General features: G+C 41.3%; 1 protein-coding gene across 1 annotated transcript in view; it reads left to right on the top strand.

The window, feature by feature from the left end:
* COL4A2 (collagen type IV alpha 2 chain) overlaps nt 1–18561 on the top strand; it is a 288895-nt gene that overhangs the window by 200464 nt on the left and 69870 nt on the right. The window contains exons 26-32 of the mRNA XM_089693591.1: nt 3590–3773; nt 5148–5195; nt 6479–6553; nt 11731–11838; nt 14883–15104; nt 15738–15899; nt 18201–18371. Of these exons, the coding sequence (XP_089549717.1) occupies nt 3590–3773; nt 5148–5195; nt 6479–6553; nt 11731–11838; nt 14883–15104; nt 15738–15899; nt 18201–18371 (970 nt within the window). The remainder of the gene's footprint in view (nt 1–3589; nt 3774–5147; nt 5196–6478; nt 6554–11730; nt 11839–14882; nt 15105–15737; nt 15900–18200; nt 18372–18561) is intronic.

Here is an 18561-nt window from a genome sequence, read left to right as displayed (position 1 = left end):
TCCGCACGTTTCGGTATATTACTGTCTATGTAGTGTAAAAACTGTGGGAGGAGTTAGGGTGGTAAATTTGGCTATAATAATAAGAATACATATGTGAGATAACAGTAAGTGGTCTTTGTCACGGATCGCAAGATCGCCGCCACCAACATGCGACAATCTCACGATCGCGACCACCAAATACGTCACGATCGCAGCGTCAGACCCCAGACCTTCTCACCAAACTCACGACCAAAGGACTGGCCAATCTAAAACCGCCATGTCACGTGCGTAACAATGCCACACCCAGCTGCACCCAGTACAACGATTTTCCAGCTAATGGACAAACGATCGATGTGCCGTCAGCCTGAGCGATTGTTACTGGGTCAGGTTAATTACGCAACTAACCCTTCTTCACACTGCCACCACCTCCTTTTTATCAGAGAAAGAGGAAACTCGGGGTTCAGCTACAACACTATAATGATTGAAATAATTGTCTGTATAAAACGGTCAAAGGTACAGAGGTTAAAACAAACAGTAGCGTCTCTTCAAAGGCAGGGATTCGTGAATTGCGATTAAGAGCTATAGGAACAGTTCAACACTTTCAGAAGAAAGATTTATTACTAAAAGGGTCAAACAGGTGCAATAAAAATATTTACAAAGAAGATGTAACTAAGATATATATACAAATATATAAAGAACCACAGCACAGCAAAGAGATAATAGGAAGGAAGTGAAAGGGTTAAGTTACTTGCCAGTATGCCTTGGCTTGTAAGCAGATCCAAGTTGCAGAGCGAAAGGGTCTCCCCAGGTGGTATTGATGTTAAAAATGGGAGATGTGTTTAACTTCTCCTACTTAGGCCTGCTAGTCTGTTTTTAAAATGTCCCAGCAGGGGGGTGGCTCTGAGTAACTGACCAATACTCTGTTTAGGGAGGGATCGTCGGGCAGAACCCTAAATTAGAACCAACATCTTTCGTAATTCATATTCTGGTCTATAACTTCTCAGCTGCACGAGCGATAGTCCCCTCGCGAGTATATTATTACACAGACAAATCTGAGGATTATTTAGATATGAATTATGAAATTATATGCTGCACGGTTCACGAGATCTATGTTTCTGCTTCCCTGAGCATGCGAGACAAGTTGAGTGACCTATTAAATGATTTGCCTGTTCATCGTCCATCCGATGATATGTCTTTTATGTATGTCTCTCATATTCCAAGATATGAAACATAGGGGAAAACTGGATTTTTTAAAAATGTTATCTGGTTTGTGCTTCTTGGGAATGCCTTGAACTCTTGGGAAGGCTCCTTTATCTTTTCCCGAAGTGTGAAATTACACAGGTTCTTTGAACAGTGAGGTGCCATGTGGCTACCTGCTGGGATCTGGCCTGTGACACTTTTAACACACACACATCTGTCACTTTGCCTCTCAGAAAGGGAGGGGGAAGGAGAATGAGGGATAAAGAGGAAGATGGAGATGCCCACAAAATGGTTGCACTACGTCCATCTCTGATGCGCAAGTTTGCAACAGTCTTGCCATGCAAGAACACTTACCAATGAAAAACAGTAATATGTGCATTAATGCAGACCTTTTACTGCACTGGCAACCTTCTAGAAAAGAGAAATAGGACTCTATTCAGAATGCTAGCACACCAAAATTAGGAGTCTTATTTTAAAAAATAACAGGCAGGTAATGCCAGTGTTAGTGTCAGGCAGCCTCTTGAAACTTTCCAAGAAGTAAATCACAGAGCAGATTCATTTGAGATCATTTAAACTACATCTAAAGGCAAAACTTTCTTTTAATTTTGGACCGAGTGGCCCCCGTTAATTAAAATAGAATGGGACCCAATGCACCCAGTGAGTGGCCTCCATTAAGGAGATTTATTTGTCCTGTTTACTATTACTATTATCCAAAGTGGTTGTCCCCAGGTGAGTAATAAAGGGGAAATATTCCAATGAGGACAATAGTTCTGGTGACCTGGGGGTCCCCAAGGGATTCTGTTAATTTGCAGAGATTTCCTCTCACTTCCTGTGATGGCTATGGGACAAGACGTGAAGGAAAATCTCTCCAATGGGACAAAAATGGCAAAAAAAAACTGACAGGAGTTATAACCCTTCTCTCCTCTATCCAAAATGAAAAAATGCCTATAGTTATACTTTAAATACAGTCAGAATTTTTAAACCCTGACAAAGGGGGAACGTGTTTGGCCCCATTCTTCTGTTAATTGATTTTATTATCAAATTACTGTGGACTTTTGTTTGTCGATCTAATTGGATTGTATGTAGAAGAAGGCTGTGACAGTGGCTGTGAATCATAAGTCAATCACTGCTTACCTTACACAGCTGCAGCCAGTAGCAGTATGGAGAGCAGAAGACATAGACAGATGGGAAATGAATTCTCTAAGATGTACCTTGCAGCCTGGAGCACAGAAGGGCATGCTCCTGAAGGGTAGTGTACACAGTGGCAGTGAGAGCCAAAGTGGCTTCCATAATGAGAGTCTGATGATGATGGGTAGAAGTATCACTACAATGAATAATACGAATGTGAGGTCATTATTTTGCACATCAAAAGTTTCTGGGCATCGTGTTCGAGAGTGAATATGGATGAATTTGTGTAATCAAAAAACTCAAAAGAAAAAAAATATAATTCAAAGACAACAGTTGTAGACAAAACTGCAATTTATCTTATTTGAAACATACATTTACACAAAATAGTTGCTACATAAATTTTATTAATTCAGTAATAAATATATTTGGTTATCTGGTACTCTGAGCCCTGGTGCACACTGATGCTCTTCGATTTTACACAGCTGCATTTTCTGCTTTGGCTAATTTTGTAACATTAGAAATAGATGTATTTCTACGCACTGAAATTGCATTGCAGGTGAACACCTATGCCTTGCATTTTAACACCTATGCATTGCATTTGAACACCTATGTGTTTTCACTGCTGTTTCCATTTAAGTCTATGGAGCTCAAAAACTCACCTCATCGCACCAAACACACATAGGACCCCTTTGGAAATCACATTGTGTTTGGAACACATAGGTGTAAACAACCTCCATAGAAAGCCATGTCATCTCTCTTGACACGTGAATCTGTGTGTTCTGGAACTCATCAAAACCACATCTGATTTGCATTAGTGTGCACCAGGACTAAAAGATTCATTTTTATGGTGATTTTGCTGTGTAGAACCTATTTGAGCATGTAAATATACTTTAAAATGAACATGAGACCAAATCCTGAACAGAAAATGTGAATAACCTTGTGTATATTGGGGACAACATCTGGAAGGATGAACAATTTAATTTGTTTTGTCCTGTATCTGAGCCACAGACATGACTGTTTTCAAAATGTGGGAAAAGAGAGAAGTTGCATTTTCTTTATTTCACACTATTTTCCAGCAGAAAAAAAATTAAAGTGTTATATTTGGTATGCTACAAAAAGAAAGACAAACCTGTCTTAAAATCAAATAATAGCAGTTAAGTCTACACACTGCAAAATGGCAATATATGCTATCACCATGGAGGTATGAAATAGCTATGTCAAGAAGGGGATAGTAATTGTATGTGTAGCAAGAATAATGTAGCATAAGTGATCTTTGTTACAGGGTGATGCTCCAAAAGGACTAATCGGCGACCCTGGATTTGCAGGCCTTCCAGGTCTTGAAGGAGCTCGAGGTGAGCCTGGGTTACCAGGTTCAGTATTTCCAGGGCCAAAGGGTGCACGTGGGGTTCCTGGACTGCCAGGAAGAAATGGATCACCGGGAGTTCCAGGACTTCCAGGTTTACAAGGTAAGAATTATATCTCCACAATCCTAGGATCATGTACTTTCTGAAGCTGAACTTGTATGTTACCTTTCTATTATGAATTGTTTGTGACCAATGCGCATAACTCGGTATATAAACTAAGGGAGGTTAACATAATACTGACAGCTTAGCAAAAAGAAATAGAGGACACCAATTGCACAGATCTCACTTTAGCTACACTTTTGACTAACTTGATCTGACTTACATTTTTTAAGTGTACTTTGATATGCATTAAAGTGATATTAATTTTTTTTTTCGTTAAAATAAAAAAGATGTTTTACTTAACTACTCTGTGCAAAAATATTACACAGAGCTGGAGTCCCCCACTGGCGCTGTCCTCTCCTTCTTCCTCTAGGTGCCCCTTAGCAAACCGAGCGCTCCCAAGCTGGGCTCTATGCTTCCATAGACACACACAGCACAGCTCAGCCACTTCCTCCTCACAGGTTTGACTGACAGCAGCAGGGGCCCTTGCTTTTTTACCCTAATGCAGAGAAAGCATTAAGGTAAAAAAAAACCTTTTGAGTTTAGAACCACTTTAAGGTGTGTGAACTTCAACACTGCACAGTTTTGTGATCTGGTCTGTGTCACACCATCCGCTGGAAACAAGTGGTAGTGCAACTGGATACTAACATTTATAAGTAAAGTTGATACAAGGAAAATCCGATTGCCTCTCAGGGGATCAGGAAGGAATTTTGTTTCCCAGCAGGAGCAAATTGGATCATGCTTTGCTGGGGTTTTTTTTGCCTTCCTCTGGATCAACTGTGGGTATAGGATTATAACTTTTTTTTTTTTCTCTATGGTTGAACTGGATGGACTTTTGTCTTTTTTTCAGCCAGACTAACTATGTAACTATGTAACTATGCAGTAGTGCAAGTAAACCTTTTTGCTGAAAAATAATGGAAGCTGCTAGTTCTGACTTCTGAAAATCCCAGTTCCCTGGCTTTATTGCTGCTCCAATGGCCTTAATACTTTCTGAAGCTCTGACAAAAAAACAAAGGTGCAGATCAGGAGTTCTGACCATCTCTGACTTTCCTACAATACTTGCTTTTTTTCTAAGCCTCAGAAAGTATAGAGTCCAGAGAAATCCAAGCACATATCAGTTTTAGAAATAAAGCAGTTTACATATTGCTCTCAATACAGTTTTTAGTTTTGCATTAAAAAACTATTGGATGCCTATTGAAAAATAAACACAATCCTGAAATCTGTTTATGTAATTAAATAATAAAATAAATTATTCTATGGTAAAACAAGATATTGTTATAGTATTAGTATAGCTTAGCAATTGGTAGAGTATCAAATCAGGATGTTTTTCACTATTGCTTCACAAGGATCTTTTCTTTTTTTTTTTTTCTATCACAGGCGACTGCTTTAAAGAACCCGGAGAAGACAATTTAGTAGGCCAAAGACGTAAGAAAACCATTTCACGCGTTGTAATATGAATAGCCAGTCATGAAATAGCTAATAATTCTTTTCAGTTATTTAACACTTTAAGCAAAGTATTTATTAAATAATAAAACATGTAGCAGTGTAGCATATCACATCAGTGTTCAGGTTTGATTTACTGATTTAATAAAAGATACAATATGCTTCAACTGCCAAAATAGCATAAGAACTGCAGCTCTATATTAGACAAACAGTTGGCATTTTATTGGGCTCAGTACAGCAGGGAAGTAAAAGAATAATGTTAAAGCTACACTGAAACCAAGCCTTATTGAAGAAAATATATAGTTTAGCAACCTCCTAGTTTAGAGTAGGCTGTTAGAAAATTTTAGTTTGGCTCCCTTGTAAACAGGGTCGCAGGGGGCTGATTGGTTGGGCTGCCCAGTGTTTCACAGGCTGCGGCTCTGTTACTTCCCCTGTCTTCCAGAGGATTCTAGAGGTATAGTGGGAGGAAGGACAGAACAAGCAGCCTGAATATTTAAAGGACTGTAGCCAGTCCCTGGGGAGGTGTGCCCAGAAGGTGGAGAAAGAGCTCATAAATAGTATGAGGACTGAGCAGCAGGGACAGTACAATACTAAATCAGACCTTGAGCTATGAGCAAGATCCACTTAGTTACTAAGACCCCCATGTCAAAATGTTAAAAATGTTGCTGGGGAAAAAAAAAATAGTATACTTACTTTACCACCTACTTCTATGCACCACATGTTCCTATAGTCTATACAGTCCTAGTATTGAATATATTAGATTTTCAAAGCTTTGATGACCACATTCTAGTGTGCATGTGCAGCGAATTTCACACACCAAAAGATGCAGAGGAACAAGCAAGTACAAAGAAGCTGAATAAGCACAAGATTAAACTTGCTGCAGAATCCTTCATTTATGATGGTGTTTAGAATAATACACTATTCACAGATATACAGTATATCTATTAGTCTGATGTCTGTGTATGGTCGTTTTTAAAGTATTATAATCCATCATTTTCCTATCCTATATTGTATGCTCATGTTTTAATTCACAAAGCTTATTATAAATCTAATAATGCTTTAATAGCCACAGGAACAGATGATAAGCCCTTATATAAGAAAGGAATGTATGGGCAGATATGTTCTATCTTAGTAAAACACAGTTCATTTTCATTTTATATGTTACTGAGCGTTTTGATTGCACAGTTATCAATATGCTGAAGCTTATTTTATAATTTTTCGACTGCACATATCACTATGAAATATTTTTACAACTATTTATCCAGGCCATGGGTGCACATTAACTCCACCAACAGCTCCATCAGGAACCTACGGACCTCGAGGATTACCAGGTTTTAACGGTAGGCATGTTTTACTGTATAACATAGAAAGAAGACTTTGGCCCATTCATTAATGGGGAAGTCTAGGAAAAAATATAAAACCAAACCCAACATTGCTAACAATAACATTATGGATAGATATGTGTTTCTCTCAATACATTTATTGCTACCTCACCACCAACAATGATACATTGTAACACAGTCAAATACCTTAATCTGCTGTGAGAAGTGGGAATATTATACACTCCTCAAAAAAATTAAAGGAATACTTTTTAATCAGAGTATAGCATCAAGTCAATTAAACTCCTGGGATATTGATCTGGTCAGTTAAGTAGCAGAGAGGGTTGTTAATCAGTTTCAGCTGCTTTGATGGTAATGAAATTAACAACCGGTGCACTAGATGAGCAACAATGAGATGACCCCCAAAACAGGAATGGTTTTAGTTGTGGAGGCCACTGACATTTTTTTCCCTACTCATCTTTTCTGAGTGTTTTTCACTAGTTTTGCATTTTGCTAGGGTCAGTGTCACTACTGGTAGCATGAGGCGATACCTGGACCCTACAGAGGTTGCACAGGCAGTGCAACTCCTCCAGGAGGGCACATTAATACATGCAATTACCAGAAAGTTTGCTGTGTCTACCACCACAGTCTCAAGAGCATGGAGGAGATTCCAGGAGACAGACAGTTACTCGATGAGAGCTGGACTGGACAGTAGAAGGTCCTTAACTCATCAGCAGGACTGGTATTTGCACCTTTTTGCAAGGAGGAACAGGATGAGCACTGCCAGAGCTGTACAAAATAACCACCTGCAGGCCACTCATGTGAATGTGTCTGACCAAACAATCAGAAACAGACTTCATGAGGGTGGCCTGAGGGCCTGATGTCCTCTAGTGTTGCCCTGAGCTTACTGTGCTTACAGCCAGGCCCCATAGAGCTCAATTGGCATTTGCCATTGAACACCAGAGTGGGCAGATCTGTCACTGGTGCCCTGTGCTTTTCAGAGATGAGAGCACGTTCACCCTGAGAACATGTGATAGACGTGAAAGGGTTTGGAGAAGCCGTGGAGAAAGTTATGCTGCCTGTAGCATTGTTCAGCGTGACCGTTTTGGTGGTGGGTCAGAGATGGTCTGGGGAGGCATATCCATGGAGGGATGCACAGGCCTCTGCAGGCTAGACAATGGCACCCTGACTGCCATTAGGTATCGGGATGAAATCCTTGGACCCATTGTCAGACCCTACACTGGTGCAGTGGGTCCTGGGTTCCTCCCGGTGCAAGACAATGCCCAGCCTCATGTGGTGAGAGTATGCAGGCAGTTCCTGGATGATGAAGGAATTGATACCATTGAATGGCCCCCATGCTCACCTTACCTAAATCCAATAGAACACCTCTAGGATATCATGTTTCGGTCCATCGCCAGGTTGCACCTCAGACTGTCCAGGATCTCAGTGATTTCCTGGTCCAGATCTGGGAGGAAATAGCCCAGGACACCATCCATCGTCTCATTAGGAGCATGAACCAACGTTGTGAGTCATGCATACAAGCATGGGGCCCAAGAAAACTACTGAGTACCATTTGAGCTGCTGCAATCAAATTTCAGCAAAATGGACTAGCCTGCTGCATATTTTTTTCATTTTGATTTTCGGGATGTCTTTGAATTCAGTCCTCTGTAGGTTGATAATTTTCATTTCCATCAAATGATGGTGCATCCTTACGTTCCTAACACATTACCCAGTCCATATCAGTATTGATATCCAGCATGATATTTTTCCCCATTGAGATCTGATGTGTTTTCAAAGTGTTTCTTTAATTTTTTGAGCAGTGTATTACATGCATAATAAAGCAAGTGAGTCCAACATCAACCCTTACCTAGCTTTGTCTGGAATATCTAGTCCTTGCAGTCCAATATTCATGTGAACATTAACACTACAGCAAACCTCCTTTTTCTCTGTGATTGTTTATCTTGCTACACAAGCTTTTGTCCACACACCTTGGCCTTCATCATATGCAAGTATTTGCAAGGTGAACAATCGCATAAATATGTTACAAAAGTAATCACATGTTCAATATGGCCTAGCAGAATCAATAGATACTTCCTAGCAACTTGTCCAAGGTTACAAGTTAACTATCGCCTCTCCCAGTGCCATCAGTCCATCTTTCTTCGAAAAAAGGTTTATTTTTAATCACGAAATAGTGAATTTAAATCAACAACTATAATAGTACTGTCCTTATATAAAAGCATGTATACAGTTATCACAATGTAATCTTTTTGGATATACAGTTTATGCGCTTGTTCGTGCAGAGTGCAGTGACTGACATTTTCCACACTGGATAAATGCGAGTTACTGCTAGGGCACATTGAAAATAAGTGTTTTCTATGTTCCCTGTTTGGACTACACCATGGTGTGGTGAGCTGCAGTAAAATTATACATATAGTATTTTTACTGAAACACACAGGAAGGCAGAAAATATCACCTCACAGCAACGCAACACACCACAGAGACATAAATGAAGTGTCACTTTGTGCACTTCAAATAAGTTAAAAGAAAGAAGTAAACAGTGAGATGTATTGAAACAGGCATCTCCCTCACCAAGCTTCACTACATTCAAAAACAGACACTTGTGTGAACGAGCCCTGAAACAATGGACTTTAACGGGACTCAAAGCCACAAAACCTCTGCCTCCATCTCTCCTTGGATATTGGAACATATTTCAGAATCTCAGGTGAAACTACCTTCATGTTTTTCCTTATACAATAGATGCCGCATGTGCTAAAATGTGGTCCTTTGCCATGTTTCCAGTGTATAATAAACCAAAAGGGCATTTTAGTTGATAGACTACATAGTCTGTATCACAAAGGACTACACTCTTTAAATGTAATTCATTATGTATTTAACATTAAAGTGGTTGTAAACCTCAGACATGAAATATGAAGTGAACATATCCCTCTATAGCAGGGGGTAGGGAACCTTTCAGAGGTTGAGATCTACCTAGGCAACATGGAGGAAACCAAAGATCCCTGAGGTGTGGGGTTGGGTGGCACTCTTTAACAAAAAAAACTATCAAGCTTCCAATAAAAAGATGGCATGAAGAACACATAATAGGGTTTATTTACCAAAGTTGGAGAATGCTGATTGGTTTCTATGTAGAAGTGAGCCTGATTTTGCACTCTCCAGCTTTAGTAAATAAACCCCAATGTGTCACAGTATTGTCATCTGGCCCCCCTTTACATCACCCCCTCATACAGTAGTGTCCTCAACACCCCCCACTGTAGTGTCCTCTGCCCCTCTGCCCCCCCCCCAAAGTGTCTCCTGCCCCTTCACATGACTTTCCCACTGTAGAGTCCTCTTCCCCCCATAGCAGTGCCCTCTGCTTCCCTCCCCCTGACAGGTGTGTCCTTTACTCCCATTCCTCCCCCAAACACAATGTCCTCTGCCCCCTTCACATCACCCACCCACACTGTAGTGTCCACTTCCCCCCATAGCAGTGTCCTCTGCCCCACAGTAGTGTCCTGTACCCTCCCAATGCAGTGTCCTCTGACCCCTTCACATCACCCCGCCCCCCCACAATGTAGTGTCCTCTGCCACCATAGCAGTGTCCTCTGCCCCCCCCCCATAATAGTGTCCTGTACCGCCCCCCCCAAAGCAGTTTCCTCTGTTCCCTTCAGATCACCCTCCCACTGTAGTGTCTTCTGCCCCCCATAGCAGTATCCTCTGCCCCCCTCGCCTCATTGTAGTGTCTTGGATCCCCCAACACAGTGTCCTCTGCCTCCTTCACATCACCCTCCCCCCACTGTAGAGTCCTCTGCCCCCCATAGCAGTGTCCTCTGCCCCCTCCCTCCACAGTTGTGTGCTGTAAATCTCCAAAGCACTGTCCTCTGCCCCCTTCACATCCAGTGTTAATTTTGTTGACAAAAATATTGAAACTATTTTAGTCGACTAAAATACAACTAAAACTAAAACAATTCAGATGACTAAAATATAACTAAAACTAAAATGTCTTTTTAGTCAAAAGACTATGACTAAAACTAAATAAAAATTTGACTTCAAAATTAACACTGCAATACCACATAAGAATAAATAGAAGGCATCTGCTAAGCTACTGAAAGAAAAAAATGAATATTTAATTTAAAATTTCATATTTAATGTTGTATTATATTCAGGTAATATGTGCAATGGCATTACAGACAAACGAGTCTACAGTTTTTTGGGGTTTTTTTATATTTTAAACTTTCACTTCTGTTTGTCAAAAAGCAATATTTTTGTTTGTTTATGAAACTTAATTTTATTTATAAAGATGTTATATATCACAACGGCTAAATCTGTGTCTGTAGTGCATGTTCAAAGCTTAATTCCATAAATAACATGTTATTAGATTTTTATAATATATAATGAGTTTGGCAATTCTAGAGAAATGCTTAAATAATGTATTACAATTTAACTAAACCCATTAGATTTTAGTCTACTAAAATGTACTGAAGATTTTAGTTGACTAAAATGTTCTTCCACCCACTGTAGTGTCCTCTGCCCCCTTCCCCATAGTAGTGGTTAACTGAGGCAGCTATCACCTCCGCCCTCCAATCAGCACTATGCTGCCTCTCGCTCTCTGCTCTTTGGTGAACATGAGAATGGCAAAGGTTGGGGGAAGCAGACCCATGTTCATGAACTACCTGTCAGATCCCCACAGTCAACCAGCAGATTGCAATTGATGGCTTGCCGATCCCCACTCTATAGTGTGTACTTGTCTCAATCCAGAGCACTAAGTATCATTTCTATAGGCTGCCCCATTCCTCTGCTATCTGTATGAGTCACACCTGACAGGTTTTTCTGACAAGAGTTAAAAAGGTGATGGGGGGGAAGCTCCAGCACACTGCCTGTGATTGATAGCCTCAGCTCTGTTCCTGTCTGCTGTGTGAAGGGGGTGTGTCCCTTCCATCCAACCAGCTCACCTCAATGAACTCTACAGAGTGTAACTTAAGTTTCCTGCCCCCTGTTTTCTGAAACTTCAGACAAGCTGTATAAATTATGCACTTTGAATTGCTGTAGAGGACAGAAAACTGCAGAGAAACAGGTTCAACTTATGTAGGAGGATTTGTTTCATCCACAGTTTTCCTATGTATGTAAAAATTATTGGATCCTTCAGTAACCTATCTTGTTTTTTATGACTTCAGTTTCCTTTGTGGTTTTTTTTTTCACATTAGGTGTAAGAGGTCTAAAAGGTCATTCAGGTCAACCAGGTGCAGATGGAATTTATGGATTTAAAGGAGTCAGAGGTGATCCTGGACCTGATAGCTTGCCTGGTCCACAAGGTAATTGTTTGTTCACGTATTACTGGAAAATCTAATTTACCTTGAAAAGCAATGCAGTATACAGAACATTTTCTCTCATTCATGAATTAATCATAATTAATTACATCTGGAGAGAAAAGAAACAAGCCATAAGTACCAGTCTGCTCTCGAGTGTACTTTTCTGCAGAACATGCTGTCTTACTTGTGTAGATTTGACCAATATTTTCACCTTTTGGCTAAGATCATGTGTTGTATCTGTTCTTATCAGTTGTCTGGGATAGAACCCTGGCTCCCTTTGAAAGTTGGGGAGTCAGTTAGTAATCCCAGATGTAATTAGGTGGGAATGGTGAGAGTGGTGGGGAAACATTTTCCTCCTGGTGTGATCCTGGCCTGGTGCACCAGGCTTATCCCTGGTTGTAGGCAAGGCTCTCCCTAAACTTTCTAAGTTCTGATGCCATTCTAGTAGGGATGGGGCAGCACTGGTCTGGCCAAGGCCCGGACTGACAAAGAAGGCCGGTGTATGTGCCCCTGGAGTAGTAGTCCATGGGTGCTAAAATTCTCATGGTGCGGGAGCTCACTTTGAGTTTTAGGCACCTTTATGACTACAGCAGTCACACTTTTATTTTGCACCTGCCTCTTTTGGCCAGGACCAGAGGAGTTTTTTTATTCCTGGCCGAACAGCCCACCATAGTTCTACACTATGGCACTAAATGCACTCATCCACTTCCCCTTCCCTTTTTTTTCATGTTGTTTGTCACTTGCAGTTTTTGCACAGCAGTGTTCGCACTTTCACTTTCCCTGATTAGTAGGCTGTAGGTCCTCGGGCCTGCCCTGAAAGTCTTGGGGGGAAGCATAAGGCTTTTTGGTCAGGGTCTCCTCCTCTCATGGGGTCTCCCTTCGGGAGAGCCCCACTTAGCACTCGGGGTGGCCTTGCTTCCGCAGGCCTCCTGAAGAAAGGGGTCCGGCTAGTTTTGGCCAGGTGGACCTAGTGAGTGCCTTAGTCACCGTCAGGAGCCTTGCGCCCTGGGGATCAGGGCTAGGGCCCTTTATCTTCACAGGAGGACCAGACGTACACCCTGAGCACTTGTGTACTTTACTTTTTGTGTGCTCACTTTTTTTTTTCACTGGGTGCTAGTTTTGTGAGTGTGTTCACTACACCATGGGACTTAAAAAAAATATATATATATATATAAATTTTTTTTTTTTTTTCACATGAAGGGAAGGAATTTTCACATATCCATCCCTTATTCCTATAGGCCTAAACGTTTAAATAACCTACCTGCAGCCAGTGTCAAAACTACCTACATTTTTTTCTTTTTTTATAAAGTCATTTTATCTAAACCAGCTGAAAGTTCATATAATCTAGACTGGTAGGAGCCAATCCCTCTACCAGCCCCATAGAATTCTTTCAGGCTGAAATGGGCTGGGCTGGGCTGGGCTGGGCTGGGCTGGAAGTCGAATCAAGAAGCCAGCTGAGGGATGTAATTAATGTTGTGACCTGAGAGTGAGATATAAGTATAACAATTTTGCACTCCCCTGCACTCCAGCCTGTGGACCCTCTGCATCATCAGGTATAATGCAGGGTTATTAACCTTGCAGTGGGTGTGGAGGGGGCTGGAATACAACCAGGAACACCTTAGAGAGGAGCATCGCTGGACCGGCTGTGCAGATCGAGAAAGCCTACCAGAGTGAGGAATAGGGCAAGTATTTCTTTATATTCTGGCACCCCTAAACATTACATTACAAGCAGTTAACCCTTGCAGTGTATGGAGGGGAACAATGTGAAGGTACCATATTTTTTGCTCCATAAGATGTACTATTTTCCCCCCTCTATCCTACCTGTTCCTCGGTCCTGTCCTGCTTTCACCGACCGTCTTCTCTCTCCGGCGCCGTCATCTTCAGTGTGGGTACCCGGCTGTGACAGCTTGCAGCTTCACAGCCGGGTGCTTACTGAGCATGTGCAAGAAATGCTGCGCTTTGTGAATGGCCACCTGTAGTCTTCTGGGACCTGTCACGTGTCCCACAAGACTTCGGGGAGGACAACTCCGCGGAAGTGGGAGCGGGTACCTGCGGACTATGTCTGCAGTCTCTGGTCATCTCCTGTACTGTCTGCAGTTTCTGATTATCTCCTGTAGTATGTCCACAGTCTCTAGTCATCAACTGTACTATGTCCGCAGTCTCTGGTCATCTCCTGTACTGTGTCTGCAGTTTCTGATTATCTCCTGTAGTATGTCCACAGTCTCTAGTCATCAACTGTACTATGTCCGCAGTCTCTGGTCAAATCCTGTACTGTGTCCGCAGTCTCTGGTCATCTGCTGTACAATGTCCGCAGTCTCTGGTCATCTCCTGTACTATGTCCGCAGTCTCTGCTCATCTCCTATACTATGTCCGCAGTCTCTGGTCATCTCCTGTACTGTGTCCGCAGTCTCTGGTCATCTCCTGTACTATGTCCGCAGTCTCTGGTCATCTCCTGTACTATGTCCGCAGTCTCTGGTCATTTGCTGTACTGTGTCCTCAGTCTCTGGTCATCGCCTGTAATATGTCCGCAGTCTCTGGTCATGTGCTGTACTATGTCTGCAGTCTCTGGTCATCTCCTGTACTGTGTCCGCAGTCTCTGGTCATCTCTTATACTATGTCCGCAGTCTCTGGTCATCTTCTGTACTATGTCCGCAGTCTCTGGTCATCGCCTGTACTATGTCCGCAGTCTCTGGTCATCGCCTGTACCATGTCTGCAGTCCATTGGTTCAGAATATTTTTTTTCTTGTTTTTCTCCTCTAAAATCTAGGTGCGTCTTATGGAGAGAAAAATATGGTAATTTTAGCCTAATTCTCAGAGTTCAACCTTAACCACAGTGTCTTTGTCAGGGAGGTCTGTGCTGTGTATTAGAGGTTCACAAATCCTTTGGCAGGTAAAACAGTTCCCATATGTGTGATTTAATCGGAGTAGAGGCTGTCTGTAGCACAGCTTTAAACAAAAACCTGATCTATTAGGTGCAATTAATATGGTTGTTAGAGTTATACTATTGAATGTAATATTGGGCTAATACATTATCTTTATGTTTTCAGGATTCCCAGGTCGAAGAGGAGATCGTGGAAAGCCTGGAGAACCAGGTTTTACAGGAGAACGTGGTCCAGCAGGAATGCCAGGTGCACAGGGATATCAGGGTACAAAAGGTAGCTCTGGTGACGTGCTGGGAGCTCCATCTGGATCCCGAGGTGATGTTGGATTACCTGGCTTTTTAGGTTTCAAAGGTGTACAAGGTGATGCAGGCTTACCAGGATTACAAGGTACATACTGCTAATAATGTCTATTATTAATGTTTCCTGTATCTTCTGTACTTTAACTTTTACCAGGGGGTCTATTTATAAAAATAATTGTTGGATGAATGTCACAAGCATTTCCTCAGTCATGATGAATTCTGATCATATGTTGCTTAATACAGTGAATTTGGCTAACAGTCTTAGGTGTCAATTTCTAAAAGAAAACAGTTGGGGGGATGTCACAAGCATTTGCCCAGCAGTGACAAAATCTAACCTTATTTTTCTTGATACAGTGACTTCCTATGATCATTAGCTCCACCTAGTGGCCATAATGCTGAGTTTTTCCTGAAGTCAGGAAAATACCACATAATGGCCACTAGATGCAACTGATGATCATAGGAAGTCACTGTATCAAGAAATATAAGGTTAGGTTTTGTCACTGCTGGGTAATTGCTTGTGACATCCCCCCAATTGCTTTCTTTTGAAATTGGCACTTAAGAGTTTTAGCCAAATTAAAAAGCAGCACTACAGTATAAAAATTAAAAGATCTTTCAATAAAAATACTCTCAATAAAATCCATTGTTTTTCACAGAATATGTTTGGAAACATTTCTTGGCAGCTATTGAGCATCTTTCATATTTCCTTTTATTTTTCTCCTAGGTATCAATGGAAGAACTGGGACTCCAGGATTGAAAGGTATATCAGGTGATCCTGGAATTCCTGGAGCTTCTGGATTACCAGGTTCTTCAGGGAATGGCGGGTTTCCAGGAATGCCAGGGAAACCTGGGACGCCAGGAGCAGTGGGTGTCCCTGGATTTGCAGGTAAGAGTGCAGTGCTCTGTTTTTTTACTTACATATAATCCTGTGAAAATTTGACTACTGCCAGTGCTATAAAACATCTGTCATCATGCAAATCTGAATTATGGGAAGTGGCAATCCAGTGTAAATAGATGTTCCTTTAACTGTATGAAACACAAATATCTCCTGTGCAGTGGAGGAGACCTGTATGTTCATATTTGTGCTGCAGTTGTGTGACTGCTCATGGGATTGGAAGATATGGTTTGTAATACTGTTGACATAAGACACTGAGCCCAATTGCCATCAATGCATACATGTGGATGTCTTTAATTTTTGGTCAGTGCAATTCTCCCTCTAGTGCTGCGGCACGTGCGTGAAAACGGGGGCATTAAGAATTAAAGTAACTCTACACAAATGCTTAACAGCAGTGCATTCTGACTGCAAGTCGAGAAGATGCACAATTTTGCAAGTTTTCCTCACTGACTCCAATTTATGAACCTAGCCTAATCTGCTCTGATACATCAGTGTAACAAAGTATTAACTTTAGAAAAAGTTCACAAGGAGTATTTGTATGAATTCATGTTGTGATTGATAACAATAGAGGATGAAAATCAAAAGAAAAGTGTTCAGGAATGCCCACTGTGGGATTAGAAGTTATGAGAGAAAGAGAGAGCAGCATAATTGTCTAAATAATAAGCAAGATATATACATATGTAATTGTTATTTAATTGATATTGGATCCAAGAATCAGTATTTGATAAAAGATAATTGGATTATGTAATTGTTTCTCATATTTTGAGTATGCAGCTTCTTGAATGCATGGCCTTTATCGGTTAATTAACTGGCAAGCCTCCCAGGAGATTTCTAGACAATTGTTTTTAAAGTTGCTTAGGTAATATTTTGGTACAGAGTATTTATATTTAAATGCATGTTAATAAAATTTATAAGGTCATTTTTTGAGTGCATTTATATCCCCTATTTTTTATTTTATTTTTGACTAATATTGCACTTCTTCAACACTCTACTTAACATTTTGTCTATGCGGTGAGATTAGACTCTGTCCTCTGTGATCACACGAAATGCAACAATCTGAGCACTAGGCAAGAACACTGATTTAGATGCCTTTGTCACGTTTTTTGTTCAATAAGATTCAGTAGAAACATGGCTCACCCGCATGTTTTTACCACCCCTCAACCACTCCAGTGTAAGGTCCCTTTCACATGAACATTCTGATCGGATCCGCTTGTCTGTTTTTCAGGTAGACCTCTATTTTCCCATGTGTGTGTTTACACCCGCCTACATCCAATCTGATCCACTAAACGCAAACAGATGGGGATCCATTCTCCTCCATCTTGGAAGATTGGATGACAGTCAGGTGTAAAAGGACAGGCAATACATTTACATCCAACCACCCATAGAGGAGAGCGGCTGTGTCTGAATTGTCATCCACCTGCTCAGGGGAGGAACAGCGGACAGATCCACTGCTGAGCAAGCAGATCACAGGCAGAGTCCACCCTATGTGAAAGGTGCTTTAACCTAGCCTAACCGATTAATCAGGCACAGGAATAACTGAATGTCTAGCAGTCTTTCAGAACACTTTCTTGAGAAGGCCTGAGCTGCAGTGCTGAGCACTGACGAGCAGATGACAAAGGCACAAGGCTGATAATTACTTAGACCAATGCACCTTGGTGTTTAGCTTACTCTTTCTCTCACTGCTAATAGTTGCAGGTCCTTATAATGAATGAATAGTTTTAACATCACTTCATAGCGAACCTATGCACTAATATAACAATATATAATGTCACAACCAGGGGCGGACTGACCATTTAGAAACTCGAGCACTGCCCGAGGGCCCGGGGTCAGTAGGGGACCCCATGAGATGCCCCTGGTATCTTTTTCATAGGCTTTTTTGAGTTTGGGCAAGGACACAGGGGCCCCATGATCCCCTATTGCCCGGGGGCCCCATGAGTTGTCAGTCCGCACCTGGTTGCAACAACAGGAAATGAGGAAAAACCTTTATGCCACAGACAGCAAAAAAAAGAGAAACAGCTGGCAGGAGTTCCAACTATCTCATACTTTATCCACACAAAAAAAAGAAAAAAAAAGTTTTGCCTAAAGAAACTCTTTAAATTTGGGAGGAGTACCTAATATAAACATGACAAATGTGAACACACCATTATTTATGATGTCCATAATGTGCAAACATGTTCTCTGTGAGGTATGACTAAGTATAGACAAAGTGATAAAAAAATATTACATTTAGGGTAAACAATTACTTTTCCAATACTTTACTTACTTTTGCACATTTTTATATTTTAAACACAGGTTCTCCTGGACCACGAGGTGACAATGGAAAGCAAGGAAACCCCGGACAACCTTGGAAAATAGGTGGAGCTGGAGATGTAGGAGAATTGGGAATTACTGGCATAAGAGGAAGATTTGGAGATCCAGGTTTCCCAGGGTTGACTGGTATGGATGGCCACCCTGGTGTAAAGGGTAGGTAAAACCCAATTTTCTATGGGGTTTGATCATAGAAGTGTAAAGGCAAGCAAAACAATGAAGATGATCAAAACAAAAAAGTGAAGGACAGATACTTACCGTAATTTTCCTTTCCTGGCGAGCTCCATTGCAGCACAGTTGGGTAAGGGTACCGCTCCCCCCCCATGCTTCCAGGACCTAACTCATA

This window comes from Staurois parvus, unplaced genomic scaffold (assembly GCF_062004578.1).
Source record: "Staurois parvus isolate SC_StPar_1 unplaced genomic scaffold, SC_StPar_1.0 ptg000634l, whole genome shotgun sequence".
In the NCBI taxonomy this organism is placed as follows: domain Eukaryota; kingdom Metazoa; phylum Chordata; class Amphibia; order Anura; family Ranidae; genus Staurois; species Staurois parvus.
The sequence above is the reverse complement of the archived record's forward strand: the minus strand, read 5'-3'. Positions and strand labels throughout refer to the sequence as shown.